The sequence below is a fragment of the Nyctereutes procyonoides genome, unplaced genomic scaffold (genome assembly GCF_905146905.1).
Source record: "Nyctereutes procyonoides isolate TBG_1078 unplaced genomic scaffold, NYPRO_anot_genome, whole genome shotgun sequence".
Lineage (NCBI taxonomy): Eukaryota > Metazoa > Chordata > Mammalia > Carnivora > Canidae > Nyctereutes > Nyctereutes procyonoides.
The window spans coordinates 6,848,515-6,867,988 of NW_026575041.1; the positions used below are offsets into that span (position 1 = coordinate 6,848,515).

Sequence of the window (19,474 nt, forward strand, 5' to 3'; positions counted from 1 at the left end):
CCAGGGCAAACATTCAACCACTGAGACACCCAGGTTCCCCCAGAAATGTGTTTTCTTCACAAATGTGGTATGTTAATTATAAAAAATGTGGCAAGTATTAAAAATTATGAGATATTAAAAGTAATCTATCACCATGCAGAAGCAATTGCATTTTGGCATATTTTCTTTCTGATTTTTTTCTTCCATGTTTATGGAGTACAGTAGATCAAATTACACATAAAAATTTACCATTGTAATGTTTTACTTAATATTATAAATTTTTTTCCGATGTTAGTATACTTTGCATACTTAATTAAAAAAAATAAAAATCTCTCTACCCAACATGGGACTTGAACTTAAAACCCTGAGTTCAAGAGTCACATATGCCACTGACTGAGCCAGCCAGGTGGCCCAATACTGAATGTTTTAATACCTGCATAGTTTATTGTTTAAAAGTAACAGTTTTTATCTAACTGCTTTTCTCTTGTTGAGCATTTTAGTGTGTGTCTTTTGTTTGTTTTCTTGTAAATAATTTGGCAATGAAGATTTTTCTTTAACTTATAGTATTTTGGTAGGACATGTAAAATATGTCCTGATTATTGGGGCATCTAGGTGACTCAGTTGACTGTCCCATTCTTGATCTCAGCTCAGGTCTTGATCTCAGGGTAATGGGTCCAAGCTCCACAATGGGCTCCACACTGGGCATGGAGCCTACTTAAAAAAAAAAAAAAAAGAAAATGTTCTGATCATTAATCAAAAAAGTAAAAACTGAAACAATGAGATAGCATTTTGGAGTTATTAAAATATAAAAGTAAGAAAACAACACAAACAACATGGATTAGAAGTTGCATAAGCCAGTATTCTCTTATGTCTGATAGAACCTTTCTGGTCAGTAACTTGGGGAAAGATCATTAAAACCCTTAAAAATGCCACATGCTTTGACCCAGCCTTGGCAATTCTACCAACCACGAACTGCCAGAGATGCAAAAAACAAAAAAAACCCCAACAACCCCCAAACCAAAAAAGATTACCACAGAGGGTGTTTATTGCAGCATTACCTAAAATAACAAAAATTCAAGTCATGTCAATAGGAGACAACTGTTAAACATGGATAAAAAATCTTAGACATGAATTAAAAAAGATTGGCATCTACATGAGATGTTAATTATGCTGCCACTATGATTTCTTCTGTTCTCTGTCTGGTATTTTCTTATTTTCTACAATGAAGATGTGTTACACTTTTATAATAAGAAAACAACAAAAAACTTTCAATAAAGGAAAATAGTAGCTTTATATTTTAATTTCTATTTTTTCAGTTACTAGTAATATTTAACTTTTATGTTTATTTGCTATCTGTATTATTCTGTGACTTGGTGATTCTTTTTTGTGGGGCAGGTAGCAAGCATTATTAAGAAGGCACAAAACTGAGGTGCTTGGGTGGATCGGCTGGTTGAGGGTCCAATTTGGTTCTACCCAGGTCATGATCTGGGGGTCATGAGATGGAAGCCCTCTGCCCAGGATCTGTGTGGGGAATCTGTTTGGGATTCTTTCCCCCTTCCTCTCTTTCTTCCGTTCTCCCTGCTTGTGCTCTAAAAATAAAATCTTTTAAAAAAATTTAAAAAAGATAAAATTAAGAAATATATATTACAACAAATGAAAAATCAGAAATTCATAACATATATTTTAATCTTCAATTAAAAAAATTTTAAAGTAAGCTCTACACTCAATGTGGGACTCAAACTCCTGACCCCAAGATCAAGAGTTGCACGTTCTAGGGTGTCTGAGTGGATAAATCTGGAGCAACTGACTCCAGATTTCGGCTCAGGTCATGACCTCATGGATTGTGAGACCAAGCCCCACCTCCAGCTCTCCCATTGGCCAGGGTCTGCTGGAGAGTCTCTCCCTCTGTCCCTCTCCCCAGTCGAGGGCATGCAAGTATGGGCATGCTCTCACTCTCTAAAAAATTAATAAAACTGTAATAATTCAAGAGCGCACCCCAAATACTGTATGCCTCATCTTCATTATATCATTAAAAGAGAAAACATCAGATATGATTTGGTGTGAATTACAGCAAGAGAAAACAGAAATTCACTAATAGCTTCTACTTTTACTAAATTTCCTACCACTTACTCAGCTGGTGAGAAGTAAATGTACAAACAGATTTTGTCACACTAACACTGCTTGTTGACCACATCTTAGTAATTCTTCTGTGAACTTGGGGAAACTATAATGACCAAGCAGATAATTCGGAATGTGGATTTGGTGACTCAGATATGATGACAGGGAATGAAACACACAGCTTTGGACAGGTGGACAAGACAGCCTTGAGAGGAAATTCTCACAGGCTACACAATTAGTAGAGCTGGACTCTGACCAGGACCCTGCAGTTACCCTTCCTATTCTCAAAGAAAGAAGTTTCAAGGGAGAGTTTTTTTTTTTTAATATTGTATTCACTTATTTGAAAGAGAGAGAGAGAACATGAGCAGAAGGGAGGGGCAATGGGAGAGGGAGAAATAAATAAATAGACTCCTCGTTGAGCAAGGAGTCCAACAAGGGCTTTGATCCCAGGACCCAGAGATCATGACCTGAGCCAAAGGCAGATCCTTAATTGACTGAGCCCCTGAATGACTGGCATCTTTATTTCTTAGTATCTTGCTTTAGATATGGCTAACATTTATTAGACGTTGAGAGACACCTGATCAAAAATCTGTTCTTAACCTTAATCCAGAGTTTTAAATTTAGAATTACAGGCCATCTGGATTAGAAAAGAATAGACACTAAGTGGCTCTCTGAGCTTTGCTTGAAAACATTTAACTACTGATAATCACTATCCCTGAAGTATAGCATTCCATCTTTGTGTAGTTCTATTAAGAAGGGACAGGTATATCCAAAATCTATCATTTCTAAGCTTTGGAAGTTGAGGCAATTCCAAGCCACAAAGGTGAGCAGTAATTGCCTCTGCTACTGTAAGTATAGGCAAAGTTTATAAAAGTTCACTGCCTCAAAAACAGATGTTGGAGAATCAGCTATCATGGAAGAACAGGAAACAGGTAATCCAGCTGGGGCCACGAGGGAATGTGTTGTTTTGCTTTCTGTATAAGTTCATAAGAATCCAATAAGAGACACATTTCTTGCTTGGTTTGCTGCTAATACAACTAAAACAAGCACAAAGCCCTTTGGAAATCTTAGCATTTTCTGTAGGTCTCAATTATGTTAATTTTGAACTTAGGTTTTTTTAAATGCTATTTTTAGAGGACCATGAAAGATGCATATTTATCTTTGATTACAAACCTTCTTTATTTTAATATGTGAGCTCCCTGGGGAATTCAATGTACAACCATACTAGTTTTAGACCTATTTAGTTTTTATTTATCTGGAATATTTGCAACTGCACAGTAACAGTTGTGGAACTGATAGCTTCTGAATCTTTTGAGTAACCTTCAAAATCTTTTTTTTTTTTTTTAATTTGAGAGAGAGAGAGAGAGCAGGAGAGGGAGAGATAATCTTCAGCTGGCTCTATGCCCAGCATGGAGTCCGATTTGGGGCTCCATCTTAAAACTCTGAGATCATGACCTGCACTGAAATCAAGAATCGGATGGTCAACCGACTGAGCCATCTGAGTCACCTTTAAAACCTTATGCTATAGTATGATATCTACATTTTTTCTTCTGGATTTCTTTCAAACCTGTTTTCCTAATAACCAAGACATTAAGATGGTTAAGCCCAGTTATTTCTACATTAGTTATCATAAAATTAATTGTGGTAGTTGCTGTATTAGTCAGGATAGGTTACATTATCCTAATAACCCAGTTATAAACAATCCCAGAAGCTTATAACAGGCTTCTCAATCTCAACATTAGTGACATTTTTGGCCAGATAATTTTGTTGTGAGGGTCTGTCCTGTGCATTGTGGGATATTTAGCAGTATACCTGGTCTCTACCACCAGATGCCAGTTTCAATGCCCTAGTTGTGACAACCAAAAATGTCATCAGATACTGCTAAATGTCTCCAGCATAGGAGTGGAGGTTAGGAGGCAGGACGGGGAGGCAGAGGACACAAAGTAGTACATGACTGGCAACTTCTGCTTTACAACAATGAATTGGCTTTTTAAAACTTATGCTACATGTCTATTCTGGCTTGAGGCTGATAAAAAAAGCCGCTTTGTGAGGTACTGCTGATTTGGCAGACAGAAAAAAAAGAACACAGACAAGTATGTACTAAACACATTTGTCCAGGAGTAATGGATATAGGTCACACTTGCTAACTATTCTTTGGCCGATACAAGTCACATGTGAGTCACTAAACGGATGTTGATGCGGCAGGAAAATATAATCTCCTCTGAGAGAGTAGTGGCCACTATTTATGTAGAGTACAACAGTTTACTATGTAGCCTCCCCTCTCCCGAACTGACATGGAATCTTTCACTTCCACTCTCCCAACCAAATCCTCATTGTTAATTAGAGAATTAAGGTCAGAATAGTTCTCCTATTTCTTCCTCTGTACTCTGGGAGAGGGGGTTAGAAAAGGAAAAGAAGTAAAGAACTTACCAAAATAGAAAAGAACCAAACAAAATAGCTATTTTAGTTGAATAAAAATTTTAGAAGACATCCAGATAAAGTCCCATATATCACTCTTAATTTTGTGACAAGCAGAAGGAATACACAGATCATCTATGTCCTTTCTTTGGGTGGCCTGAAAACTCACACTTTCAGGTGCACGGATTCATGTATATTTTCTTGACAAAAAGTAAAGTTGCTTCTCCTTTTGAGAGAGATTGATCCTTTGAGTAAGACATTCCTTCACAGTGCCTCATAAATGTTCTATGACCAAAGCATATTGTTTCTTTTTTATCAAGGACAGATTTATCTCTTTTGAAGAAAGGCCCATGAAGGCTTTGTTTTCCCTTCTTTCTCCATGTCATCTTCTCTTCTCTTGTTCTTTAGGTTGCATCTCTTTTCCACTCTATCAGTTATACTTCCTGCTTTCCTTTTACTACGATATCCTCTAATCTCTCTACGGATTCTGCACACTTTCTGAGCAGCTATAATATAGCAAACTATTCCTCAACTATAAATGAAGACATTTACATTTGATAAACAGAGACTGCACTTCCTCTGATATGACACAGAAAACACCGCACTCCCTGAAGATTACTGACACAGCTCCTTCAAATTTCCATACCTTTTAGTGAGAGTTGAAATTTCCAACAGGATTCTTCTATGTTGTGTCTCCCCCTGATAACTGCTGAGCTAATTACTACAGAAACTATTACTCTTTCCGGGGCTCAAGTAGAGGTAGAGAGTACAAACAGACATAAGAGAGTACAAACCATGACACAAAGGTGCACAAAATGTGAAACATGGACAGAATCACACAAATCTAAGAACTAATGAGACAAACATGGCTGTGTGTTTGCCCAGTGACAGGTGGTGAGAAGTTAAGAGTGCAAAGAGGCTGGAAACAGGCAAGTGGCCTAGATAGAACATGAGCTCATCATTACAATTTGCCCTTATGGGTTGGCAGATCTGTGGTTTATGGGAGTCTGAGGCTCGCTTAAAGAGCTAAGGCTGAGCAATCCTGCCCTTCATTCGGGAAAGTTAAAATTCACAGGCTGGATTATAAAATGTCCCCGTAACTCCCAAGTTTGATCAAATTTAAGCACTTCTGTAGCTACAATCTCCTCTATGTTCCTACGCATCTTTGGAAGACTTGAAAGAAGTGGAAAGATTTTAGTTCTGCTGTCCTTTCACTCTTCTACACAGATAACAATGAAGGGTACAAGTAATTGTACTACAGTCATTGCTAACTCCCTTAGTCTTAAGTAAAATTCATTCCACTTTGGGCATATCTTCTAGGCCAGAATGCACATCTTCCTCTACTGTGTGTGTTTTTATTTTGTTTAAATCACACAGCTGCGGTGGCATGCTGTCTAGAAATAGTCTGTGTTGGTATTCAAGCTCAAAAAGCCCTGGTCTTTCTTTACTTATGACACTCCTTTTTGACTCTTACTCTTTGATTCCACTCAATGTACTGAAAATAAAATGCAAACCTTGAATTGAAAAACAAACAGACTGGATAGGAACAAGGCCTTTAATACATTACCTTTTTAAAAAAAATTACCTTTTCTATGCTAACTTCCGAGAGGAAGAAGTTGAATGTCTCTTCTTCCACCTTCTCTTCCTACCTCAGTATGTTTAAGTATTAATGAAAAACACAAACTGAACACCTCCCTATTCAGTTTCTGACAGGCTGCTACCAACAATGGAGCAATATTACGTATTATTATCAAGAGAAGAAGAATGTTCCACAAACCACAGGAAGCATGTTTGTGGTTTCAATCTCTCTGAGCTTTTGCTCTTACTGCTGACAGACAATATTTTGCCCCTAAAAACAATGAGGCGCACAGGTAGGAAAGACAGCCTTCCGGACATGAGAGTGTAAAGATTCAAATGGGCTGCAGATAGCAATGGCTAAAAATGGACTTTGGCTAGTAAATGGTTAGTCTGAGAACACTGTAGATGAACTGACATGCATACTTTCAACTATAACATAAATTCCTAGGATAGTCATTAGTCCTAGTTGTAGGAAAAATTACCATTCCCTTCATTACTATTTTCTGTTAGTTTGATGCAGGCTGGTTACTTAGTACCAGACAGGGAAATTCATTAGATATCCCTTGGTTGAGTATTATTCCTTCCAAGTTGACTTCATAGTGATACTTTACTGAATGCCCACTAATGCTTAAATTCTTATGATTTGCTAAGTAATACTGATATAATTTTTTTAAAAATTACGATATTATCTGGTGATGTTGGCAGTCACTTTTTCCTAATCACAATGGATGGGATGAATGAATATTCTTCTTTGCAAAGCCATTTCCCTAGCTGAATACTTGGCACCTGCTTTTGAGGGAGTTACTAAGGGATCTAGACTCAGAAGCATATAGTATTTTGAATGTTTGCTTAGATTCACTTTATTTAGGCCCATGATCTGTCATCTTCAAATTATCAAATATGTTTGCTAATTTATAAGTTATTCTTATATATCCAAGTGGGGAAAAACTTAGGCTACTTGAAATCAGAGAATCTTAAAGCTTTTTAGTACTATGGAAGTCATCCAATCCAACTCTCTGATTTTACAGAAAGAGAAACTGAGGCTTAGTGATTGGACTTGATTAAGGTCATATAGCTAACTAGTAAGAAAGATGGATTTCAAACCTGGCACTATTAACTCCTTAGTCCAGTATGCTTTTCATTATAATATACTGCATACCTTCAATTTTTTTTGGAGGGGGTGGGGGAGGGCAGAAAGAAAGAAAAAGGTACAGTAGCTCTAAAAATGTGCCATTTTAGAACTTATGACCTCCAGCCCAATGGTACAAGTGTAGGTTAAAAATTTCTCTGCCCTTCTCTTGATCCCTAGGGAAGGCATTTATGAAATGTATTTGTCTTAATTCTTTAGATTGCATTGCACCCATTGCAGAAACTCTTGCAACCCTACTCACAACCTGTTATTATAGTCCTTCTGAAAGAAACAGTTATTTGGCCCAAAGCCTGTTCATTCCCCATTGAAAAAAATAAGTAGAAGCAGGCACTCTATACAAGTGGGTTGAAAAGAAATCTAGGTGTTAATGAATCAATGTTATAACCTACGTCTAATATATGCAGTTTAAATAAATGATATTTTAATAATTTATCTCTGAGAAGCTATGTATTATAGTACTGTATAAAATATATGAGTACATTAAAGTACCATTATAATGCTTTCAGTTTTCAAGCTGTGAGACCACATTACTAGAGACTTGTCATAAAGGCCTCCTTGTACTTCTAAAGATAAAAAATGTTTGTGACTGCAGTCTATGAAGGAATTGCCTTTTAAAGAATCTTGTGTAACAGTATGTTTGATGCTGTAAAACACAAACATATTTTAACATTACTGTGCTTTATCATAATAAAGATTTCATCACAATTTAGAAAGAAAGAGGGCTTTATACTTATCGACTACCTATCACCCCAAACACTGTGCTATATATATTTTTTATATACTATCTAATTTAATCTTCACAACTCTGAGATAAGATTATAAACTTATTTTTACAGACTGGGAAAGTAAGACAAATATATTAGGTGGCTAAGATCACATGGTCTCTAACACACAGATCTGGGACTTGAACCCAAGAGTGTCTGATTCTAAAGCTACTGGACTTTCCTTTATACTATGTTACTATCACTCAAAAAAATTGGAGTAAAAGCTGTTCTTTAACATCCCAGAAATTTCCTTAGCAAACCAAGTCACTCACTCACTACTTGTCCATTGTGTGTCTACAACTATGTAGAGTTGGATTCATCCATCTGTCCAATCCCCTACCTATTGCCAAATAGGTATTAGGTGCCTCCTATATTCCAGGCACTATGCTAGACGTTATGTATACAACGAGTGAAAAGGAAAGTCCTCAAGTCCTGTGGCAAAGAGGAGAGTCATTAATTAAATAGTCATAAAAATAAATGTAAAACTACAACTGTGTTAAGGAGTATAATGAATTACGAGTTAGTAGTTCTGGGTCTGAAATTTAACATGGTAATATTTTAGTGTCTAACAGGGGTCTCTGACTCAATCTAGAGGGTCATGGAAGGTTTCTCCAGGAAAATGATGGCTGAATAGAGATTTGGAGAAATAGTAAAATTACTTAGGTAAAGAAGATTGTCCTAGATTGAAGGAACACAATGTCTAAAGATACTATGGTGAGAGAAAGCAGTGAATGTCTGAAGACAGGTAAGGGTGACATGATATGCATGGAGCAGAGACAGCAAAGAGAAGCAGCACAGTGTATCAGGTAAGAGAGACACAGGCAGACAGATATCACTGTCTGCCTAGAGGCCAGATGAAGGATTCTGACTTGGATACTAAAGCAATGGGAGGCCACTGAATGCTTTTTTTAATTTAATTTTTCATTTTAATTAAAAAAACTTTTGTTTATTTGAGAGAGAGAGGGAGAAAGTAAGCATGCAAGCACACACAAGGGGGGGGCGGGGGTGGGCAGCAGAGGCAGAAGAAGCAGGCTCTCGACTGAGCACAAAGCCTGATGCAGGGCTCGATCCCAAGGCCCTAGGATCATGACCTGAGTCAAAGGCAAATGCTTAACCAACTGAACCACCCAGGCACTCCGCCATGGAATGGTTTTAAAAGGAGAGATAACATGAACAGATTTACATTTTCTAAAAGCTTATGCTGAAGTGGGGAGAAGTGACTCAGAGGAGGAAAGAGCAGATACAGCAGGACTAGTCAGGAAGCTACTGAAGTAATCCAGGCAAGAGATGATGGTATCTTAATCTAAAAAGGTAAAAGTGGAAATGAAGATAAGTAGATAGATTTGAGATTTATATAAACATATAAAAATGCCAACTTAGTCACAGCCTGGATATAAGGAGTAAGGAAGATTTCAAAGATGAGTCTAGGATATGGTTTGCACAATTAGATGGACAGGGAACGTTGAAAGAAGATTAAATTTGGTAAGAAGAGGGGAGAAGAGCAGAAATCACGGATGGGTTCAGTTTTGGATTATTCTAAGAAGCCTTTGAGATATATAAATGGCAGTAAGAGCTCTGAGCAAAAGTAAGGATTAGAGATGTGACTGTCGAGTTCTCTGAAAATAAATAGTAAGCTGTGAGTCCAGATGACATCACTTTGAGGAGAGAAAAGATCTGTGATGGAATCCTGAGGAATCCCAACATCTCCTGGATTAGTAGAAGAGGATGAACTTGTCTAGAAGACTAAGAAGGAATAATCTCTGAGAACAGAGAAGAATACCATGTCACAGGAGCCAGGAAAGGAGACAGTTTTCAGAACAAGAAAGTCATTAATTGTGCTGAGTAATGTTGAGAAGTTAAAAAAAAAAAAGTCTGCTGGATTTAATAACATGACAATTATTACTGATCCTACAAAGAGGTGCTTCAGTGGTATGACAGGGGTGGAAGTCATATTAGAGGGAATGGGGAGTGTGCAGTAGAAGCCATTGTGGCTATAAAAAAGTCATTCCCATCCTGAAGAAGTTAAGAGTTTCTTTTATTTGAGAAAGCAACACCTATATAGCACAAAAAATAGACCCAATGCTACCAGTTTTACTAATTCTTTAAATGCTATAGAAATCCAGAAAGGAAGAATCAAGGTGACTAGGTAACCCAGGAAAGTCTACAGAGAGGCAAAGTTTTTAATTAAAAAAATTTAAAATTAATTAAACTAAAAATTAATTTTCAAACTCTTGTAGTTGACATACAATGTTTTTATTAATTTCAGGTGTACAACACAGTGACTCAACAATTCTATACACCACTTGAGGCTCACCACAGTAAGTGTAGTCACCATACAATATTATAAGAGAAAGACGGAGAGCTTTAAGGGGTGTATTTAAGAAGTACAAAACTGAATGACTGAAAAGTGCTGAATGCTGGGAAATTACATGCAAAGACTATATGGTGTGTGTGTGTGTGTGTGTGTGGTGAGGGGGAGGTGGAAGTGGTATAAGGTGGAGTGATCACAAAAAAGCCAAGAGATATGTATGCAGTCCTGTTTTGTGACGTAGGTTCAACACTGAATTATTAAGGACTGGATAATCTATGCCCTAGTTTCTCCTGTTTTTTTTTGCTGCCAACCTATGGGTCAATTCCTTTCTTATAATCAATTATACCAGAGGGTTGGTAGGAAAAAAAGGAAATAAGAATCATAAATCAACCGTGCTGCTCATTGGTTCTGGATAACGCTGTGTGAAAAGTTGGGATGTGTTAAATCAATGTAGCTTTGTATTTATGGCTTTGAAGCAGAAGAATACAGATTTCAGAACCAGAGGGAGTAAGGTCTGCTCACTAACTGTCGTTCACTACCTATGTGAGCTTGCGAAGTGCAACCAGTGTCCTTAAACCCTAGCTTCTCATCTGTAAAATGGGAGAAACAGTAAGTTTCTTGGCAAGATTGTTCCAGGACTTAGAGATGAAATGATAGTGCTTGCTTTATAGGAATCTACTAACGATGGCTAATACCATTTTAGTAATACTATAATATACAGAGAAAACAGGAAATATATTCAAAGAGGTAACCTTGTATACCTAAGATGGAGATATTTTATTTACTGGTAGGCCCTGATCTACATTTTTCCACTGATGTTTATCTAGAGACAACTGAAAAACATCAGAAAACAAAGTTTTGTTTTTGGACCCTTTGTGAGATAAACATATTTGTCTCACAGATTTTTACATTAATGATATTAAGGATATAACTATTCAATTAATATTTAAAGAGTCAAATATATTATTTTATATTACTGCTAATTTTGTTAAAGTGAAAGAAGAGACAAAAGAATAAAAAAGGAAAAAAGTAAACTAGAAGAATTAAAAAGCAACCAAAGTGTGAAAAAAGGACAGAGCATAAGGGAGGCAAAAGAGAACACAGAGAGAGAGAGAGACCGAAAGACAGAGACAAGATAGACAAGAAGAAATAAAAGAGAAGGGACAGGAGAATCTGCCCAGACCTCTCAGATCCCTCTATCCCCTCCCCTCACAATATATGACAACAAAACCAAAGTACTCTGAGCCTCCTGCTTTGTCTGATCCTGCCACTGCTTTCCTTTCTTGCCCAGCATACACCAGTCCCTCAGTCTCCTTACCAGTATTTCAGCTGATAGTAGACCAGGCACTGCTAAACAGTGTTCTGGGCCACTTTCTCTCAATTATTTAAAAAACAAAAGAAAAAAAAAAACACGTTTATATTTGCATCTGCTAAACTAAGCAGGACACCATGTGACAGGTGTGTTTAGAGTGTGTTTAGAGAACATCAGGATCTTATTTAGGAACACTATTTTAAAAAGAGATACCTTTTAGAAAGTTTATCATTAAAAAAAAGTTTATCATTTTAAGAAATGTAAACTGTGATGGATATAATTTTTAAAAATATGCCAAAGGATAAATGAAATTAAGTCAAGGGAAAAACTCAAGATTCTGAGACCACCAACTCTGATTTACTTAGTGATTTTTCTTACTGTGTGCTGAGGGCCATCTTCATTATCCCTCATGTAGAAAGGCTTGAGTGCTAATGGATAATTAATGACAAAGACTGGTATGTTGCCACAGTGCTTCACTAAGTACTTTTCATGTTCAGTGTGTAGATCAACACCCCACTGTAATGAGAAAAAAGAAATTATCAAAGGAGAAGAAAGAGCAGAAATATACAATGCAGTATCCAAAAATAACCTCTATCAGTTCCAAGGGCTTCCTCTGAGATCAGTGATGTGTGGAGCTGTCTGCTAAGGTTACTCAGATAACTAAGCCAGAGAGGTGTGTTACAAGAACATCTGAAGGCCTGGAAAGATGAAAGCTGAAACGAGTAGATAAACATTAAGCTTTCTGTCCCCCATATCTTGCGGAGCAGCATTTAGCAGATGAATCGCATCTGCAGGAAAACAAAGTACCCTTCCCACAGTGTATAAAAGCTGGCTTCAAAATCATAGTTTTTATTAATATTGCCTAGAGCTTCTTCTATGGTTACTGTTCCTAAATCGCAGGAAATTAAATGATGAAAGATAATATTCCTAATATTGAGTCTCTCTTTGGCTAGATGGCTTCTTTCAGTGATTTTTTTTTAATAAGAAAGTCAATTCATATATCAGATGCTCTGATGAATATTTAATAACACTTATTTATTCAACAAATACTAACATGCCTATTAAATCCCAGTACCATGCTAGGTACTGAACATAGTGGTAAGAAAAATAGAACTCCTGACTTCATGAAGCTTTCAGGGTAGGAGACAAATATTAAATAAAAAATTATACAAACAAATTAACTGATTATAAATGTAACAAGCACAACTACTATACCTCATAAGAAGATCTGACTTAATTGGGGATAGGACTGGTGAATAGAATAGTTTGAAGACAAAGTAATCACAGTACATTCCTAACGTTATATTATCCCTACTTGTCTGCCAATATGTTAATTATAGGTTAAACGCCCTAGCATAGGAAGGAGGAGACTTGTTTCTTTTTTTTTTTTTTAAATTTTTTTTTAATTTTTATTTATTTATGATAGTCACAGAGAGAGAGAGAGGGAGAGAAGCAGAGACATAGGCAGAGGGAGAAGCTGGCTCCATGCACCGGGAGCCCGACGTGGGATTCAATCCTGGGTCTCCAGGATCACGCCCTGGTCCAAAGGCAGGCGCTAAACCACTGCGCCACCCAGGGATCCCAGGAGACTTGTTTCTAATATTATGTGCATGACCAATGAGAAATCATGAGGCTTCTCTGGACATATTACCATTCTTTTAAAGGATTTTCATCTTCCTATCCTTCCAGAAGGTTTAGGAAGATAGTTTAAAGATTATAAACTTCTTTATATCTTTAGTCACTGCTATTAAAAATGATATGACTACTTCAAAATTATTTACTCTAAATATTTTAACAAGGTTGAGCAAACATCAAAAAAGACAATCTAAAGATGGGCAAATATTAAACAATGCTAATAAGAAAATTAAGATTATTTACTTTTAAAGATTTTATTTATTCTGCAGGGGGAGGCAGGGGGAGAGGTAGAGAGAGAGGGAGAAGCAGACTGTGCTGAGTGCAGAGCTTGATGCTGGGCTCGATCTCAGGATCTTGAGATCATGACCTGAGCCGAAACCAAGAATCAGATTTAACTGACTAAGACACCCAGGCACCCCAGAAAAATAAGATTATTTTAAAAGTTTCTTTCTTTCTTCTTCTTCTTCTTTTTTTTTAAGGTAAGTTCTATGCCCAGCGTGGGACTGGAACTCACAACAATTAAATCAGAAGTTGCTTGGTCTACTGAATGAGCCAGCTCGGTGCCCCAGGATTCTCAATGAAATATGATATGGACAAGAGGGGAAAATACAAATATAAATACTACCTCTGGAGTGAAGGTGAAGTTCTGAGATGACTGCTTTAAGATCTCTACTGCTTCAGTATAAGAAATGCTGGAAAGAGAGTAAAAGCAGAGAAAGGTCAATATAATGGCATGTTGCTAATTACTTCATCTGAAAAACTACAAAGGGTCTATTCTCATATAATTTTTGAGATCACAAAGGAGTACTAAATGATTATTGAGTAATCAGGAATAATTCTAAATAAATCATCACTAAGTAATCAGGAATTAAGGCTGACCTAATTGTATGAGAACTGATCAGTATGATGAAAAGTGGTCATTCAGTAATCGCATTCTTGACCTACTTGCAGTATATACAGAGAACCTTGTCACTTAAGCAAGTAAAGATTTTCTCTGAATTCATGTTATGCCAATGCCCTAATAAAAGGTGTGAAATAGTGAGGCTGAAAGAGTAAAAATCTTTTTACAAAGTCATCATTTATTCATTAATTCATAACACATTTATTGAACACCTACTATGTGCTAGGCATTATTCCAGACACTGGAGAGACAAAACAAAGCCTTTATGGAACTGATATTTGTGTGTGTGCATCTGTGTATGAGTGCTGGGATTTGGGGTTCGAGAATAAACAAACAGAATATAAAGCCAGAAATCTTCCGTGCTGTAAGAAAAATAAAGCAAGGGAAGAAGACATAGGGTGTTTGGTGGTGTAATTTTAGATACGACGGTCAAGAAAGGACTCAATGACTTGGGGCTATGTGAAATAAGGAAATAAACCATATAAATATCTGAGGGTAAGTATTCCAGGCAAAAGGAACAGTAAGTACAAAGGCTTGAAGTGAAGGAACAGTTTGGCTCATTCAAGGAACAAAAAGGTCAATCTGCCTGTAGCATACTGTACAAGGGGAAGAATGCCAGGAAATCAAATAAGAGAGATAGTCAGAGGTCAGATCTTATGGATTCTTTCAGGCCACAGTCAGGGCTCTGTAATATATGCTAAGCATTGTAAGACTGTTTAGGAAAAAAATCATTGGTTATTATACCTCAGTAAGAAACTCTCATGTCTAAAGCAAGCCACGCACACATTTGTTTGAATTTAACTGAATAGGTAATATATGAACATAGTAAAAAAAAAAAAAAGTATAAAAGCATCTATTTCCCTTCCATCCTGTCCCATAGCCGCCCACTTAGCCGCCTGCCCATAGCTCCTCTCTTCACATACAATCACTGTTACTGGTTTTTTGTGTATCCTTCCAGAAGGTTTTATATATCTATAAGCAAGTATTAACATATAATCTCCTTTGTTTCATAGATGGCAGCCATAGTATAAATGCCATATACATTCTTTCACATCTTTTCTTAATAATATACCTTGCAGATCTTTTCATATAAGCTTCTCCATTTTTTGAACTATCATATTCTATTTTGTGACTATAACATAGTTTACTCATTCATCTATTGATGGATATTTCAGCTGTTTCTAATCTTTTGCTATTATAAATCATGACTACATACATCTGTCACAAATGATTCACATGAATTTTGCATATGGGAAAAATAGAATTGTTGGATTATAGTGTATTTATGTTTACAGTTTTTAGATATTTTGATACTGCTAAAGATACTGCTTCCCTTTGATAGTGTTATACTAATTTATGTCCACTGGTAGTATATGAAAATGTCAGTTTCCATATGCCCTTTGCAACATTGCTTTGAACATTTTTTAAAAGATTTTATTCATTAGAGTGAGACAAAGAGCATGGGGGGAGGGGAGGCAGGGAGAAAGAAGGGGAAGCACACTTCCTGCTAAACAGGGAGCCTGATGTAGGGCTCATGACCTGAGCCAAGGCAGATGCTTATTAGCTAACTGAGTCACCCAGGAGCCCTTGTAACAGTACTTTGGATGATTAAAAACAAAAGTCTACAATAAATAACGTCCAGAAATCTCCCCTCAATTCCCCACCAAAACCCCAAAACAAAACAAACAAGATCCAAAAGTCTATAAACTTCCTGAAGTCTTTACACTCAAAAAATAGGGGGTCCCTGGGTGGCTCAGTGGTTTGGAGCCTGCCTTTTGCCCACGGTGCGATCCTGGAGTCCCGGGATCAAGTCCCGCGTTGGGCTCCCGGCATGGAGCCTGCCTCTCCCTCCTCCTGTGTCTCTGCCTCTCTCTCTAGGTCTATCACAAATAAATAAATAAATAAATCTTAAAAAAAAAAAAAACTAACTAAAAAAATAGGGACGCCTGGGTGGCTCAGTGGTTGAGCATCTACCTTCGGCTCAGGGCATGATCCCGGAGTCTGGGGATCAAGTCCTGCATCGGGTTCCCTGTGAGGAGCCTGCCTATGGCTCTGCCTCTTTCTCTGTGTCTTTCATGAATAAATAAACAAAATCTTAAAAAAAAAAACACTCAAAAAATAAGTTACTCAACAGAAATTTATTCTATGAAGGAAAAATTAAATTCAAACCTATAATAATTAATTGGAAGGAGTTGTGTATATAGTACAAAAAAAGCCTCCAAAGCTAGGTTTTGAGTGATATTTTTCCAAGATGAAAATTTTATTCAAATTAGAATCTAGTATTACATCATAATTTCTAAGGCAAGAATGAAAGTGGTGTTGGGGACAGTAATCATATTTAAACAAGCATTTTACAGAAGGGAAAAGGAAGGTTACAGGGGACTGTAACTTGCCCAAAATCACTCATGTAAAGTAGTAAGCCTGATGTGTTGACTCCACAGCCTCAGCTTTTAACTACTAAGATAGTGCCTAAAACACTTGGAGTTTAATATACTCAATCAAAACAAAGACAGATGGGCGCTCTGAGTTCTCCCTCTGATGCTACCCCTTACTGGCTACTATGTAAATCACTTCAACTTAATGAAAGCATTTTATAAATTTGTGTAATGTTTTATATAAACATTTAAAAAATAAGTATTCGTACTTGTAAAATAAGGAGATTGGACTATGCTATCTCAAGTTCTTTTCTGCTTTGACATTCTATTGTTCTATTCCATCAATTACTTGATACTATCTACTCATTATACTGAGAAATATAAGAGCAGTCAAAGTGGGAAGCACAGGGATTTTGTCCATGGATATGTTTGCTACATTATTCTAAAAAATGACTTTCTAAGTATCTCTTGTTATTCTGGATCTCCTGCCTTACTCCCACATCTTAAGTTGAAGCAGAGCTTTTCAGCTCAAATTACAGTTCTGACACTGGATATCCTTAATGGCCTTTATCAACTCTCTCTCCTAATTTCTTTTGATATGTACAGAGAATAATATCTCTTCTTCCCAGAAGCTATTTCTAAAGTACTTTGAGGAAAGAAGGAAGAGACATAGTGATATTGCTTGATGCAGTACCAAACTACCTTCAGATTTAAATTTTTTTATGATTTAAGGAAATTATTCTGAAGCTGTTGGATTAAAACTGCTTAGCTAAAATTATTAGCATTGTTTGACTCAAATTCACAGATACATGAAGAGCAAAAGAAGGTAAGTACTCTACATTTTAAAAACCTTAATGCTATAAAGGAGACATAAAATAATTGAATTCTATTTCTGCTTAGTAAAGACTAAATTCAATTACTACACAAGTCCTTTAAATAATTTACTTTCATATAAAACAATTATAAGTAGTCAAGAATACAATGAAATCTATTTATGCAAAGGAATACAAGTCACGTGGCATCTCATGTACATACACGCGCATGTGCGTGTGTGTGCGTGTGTGTGTGTGTGCGTGTGTGTATGCATATGTGTACTTCGGGGAGTATCTCCCTTCTAATTCATCACACTTAGGTTTACTTTCATGTCTTATGGTTGTTAAAATCTCTGGTTTCAAAGATCGGCAACTAACCCTTCCCCTCATCTTTTTTTTTTTTTTAAGATTTTATTTATTTATTCATGAGAGACACAGAGAGAGAGGCAGAGACACAGGCAGAGGGAGAAGCAGGCTCCATGCAGGGAACCTGACGTGGGACTTGATCCCGGGTGTCCAGGATCACGCCCTGGGCAGAAGGCGGCGCTAAACCGCTGAGCCACCCAGGCTGCCCTCACCATCTCGAGAAACCTCTGCATCATACCATTTATGTTTATCCCTCTGGTACTCAGTTCCCTCTTTATTTGTAGCTCCTGGAACTTCTCTTACTTTCTAGTGACTCAACAATGTATTTAAACGAATTTTTATAATTTTTAACAACCATTTTTAGATGTTTTGCAGCAGGAATGTTATTTTAGTTATCTAGTCTGGCACACTGCTTAAGCAGTTTGGTCATTTGAACTTTTCAACAAAATGACAGACAAGTTACAAATTTATAGATGAGGAAATGCAAGTTTAGAAAGGTTAAAAATTTACTATTAATCAAGTTTATAGTTGTAATCAAATAATCATTCATGTAAAAAGTTAACTATTCATCTTTTTCTCTAGATTTTAAATTCCATAAAAGAACTAATCCATGCCTATATCATGGATCATCAGTGACTGTGACTAGCACAGTGCCTAACTCATAGTAGATAGTTTGGTGAAAAAAAACTAAGACATTCATTAATGGCTGATAAGGAGTATAGCTAGAACTAGAATCCGGGCTCACTATACTCAGTGCCCAAAGTAAACAGTGATAGGAATTAATAGGAAACCTCAGGGAGAGGACCTAACCTAAAGGAGAATACTCCCACCCCCGTGGCTACTTAAATGTCATTTACTCATTCATTCAGTTATTCAATAAATATTTACTGAGCTCCCAGTACTAAGCACTGGGAGTGTGAACAATAAACAAAATAAACAAGTCCCCGATCACACAGAGGTGACAAACACTAAACAAATCATTACAGGTATACATTTAAATGACAACTATGGGGGCACCTGGGTGGCTCACTGGTTGACCATCTCCCTTTGGCTCAGGTCGTGATCCCAGAGTCCTGGGATCGAGTCCTGCATCAGGCTCCATGTAGGGGGCTGTTTCCCTCTGCCTATGTCTCTGCCTCTCTCTGTGTGTCTCTCATGAATAAATAAAATCTTAAAAAAAAAAAAAACACCACCCACAACTATGATTTACATTGTAGAATGGACGATGATGCCAGCAATGACCAGTGTGGCACAGCCCATGAATTCATTTCCCAACCTCAGTATTTCACAGACCTGGAATTCAAAGCACAAGTGATATGTGAGGGTCATAAGGACAACGAAGAGCTACAACTGCTCTAGCATTAATTGCAGTGCCCTTTTGAAGCACAGTGTTTAAAAGCATGAGCTTTGAAATCAGATAAGTGAGTTTGAATTCCCATTTCATCTTTTACTTGCTTAATCTCTTTGATTCTTATTCCACAGAAGAGCAATAGTAACTACCCACAGAGTTGTAAAGATACAATGAACTATTTATGATGTAAAGTTTATCACTATCTAGCACATAAGCAAATATTTAATAAATGATAGATATTTTTTCCCATCTTCCATCTTATTCACTAGATAGGATATGGATAACTTCTCTTAAGATGTTTTCCTTGGTTTTCTGTCACTAGCACAGATTCCTTAGGACCCCCAAATTAATTCTTTCCTTCCCTGTTACTACTTTTATCAATGTGCAATGTCCAGAACTTTTCC

General features: G+C 36.8%; 1 protein-coding gene and 1 long non-coding RNA gene across 7 annotated transcripts in view; one reads left to right on the forward strand and one right to left on the reverse strand.

Moving 5' to 3' along the window:
* The window catches only part of LOC129506635 (uncharacterized), a 40,323-nt gene extending 26,480 nt beyond the window's left edge, over positions 1–13,843 (forward strand). Inside the window, exons 2-3 of the long non-coding RNA XR_008663843.1 lie at positions 10,274–10,325; positions 13,745–13,843. This is a non-coding gene — a long non-coding RNA (uncharacterized LOC129506635). The remainder of the gene's footprint in view (positions 1–10,273; positions 10,326–13,744) is intronic.
* Positions 1–19,474, reverse strand: part of NARS2 (asparaginyl-tRNA synthetase 2, mitochondrial) — a 130,284-nt gene that overhangs the window by 17,623 nt on the left and 93,187 nt on the right. For 5 of the 6 annotated variants that reach the window (XM_055320405.1, XM_055320408.1, XM_055320404.1 and 2 more), the window contains 2 exons: positions 13,891–13,957; positions 12,009–12,146 (listed from right to left, as the gene is read on the reverse strand). In XM_055320405.1, the coding sequence (XP_055176380.1) occupies positions 12,009–12,146; positions 13,891–13,957 (205 nt within the window). The remainder of the gene's footprint in view (positions 1–12,008; positions 12,147–13,890; positions 13,958–19,474) is intronic. The other variant, XM_055320406.1, reaches the window with a different exon arrangement.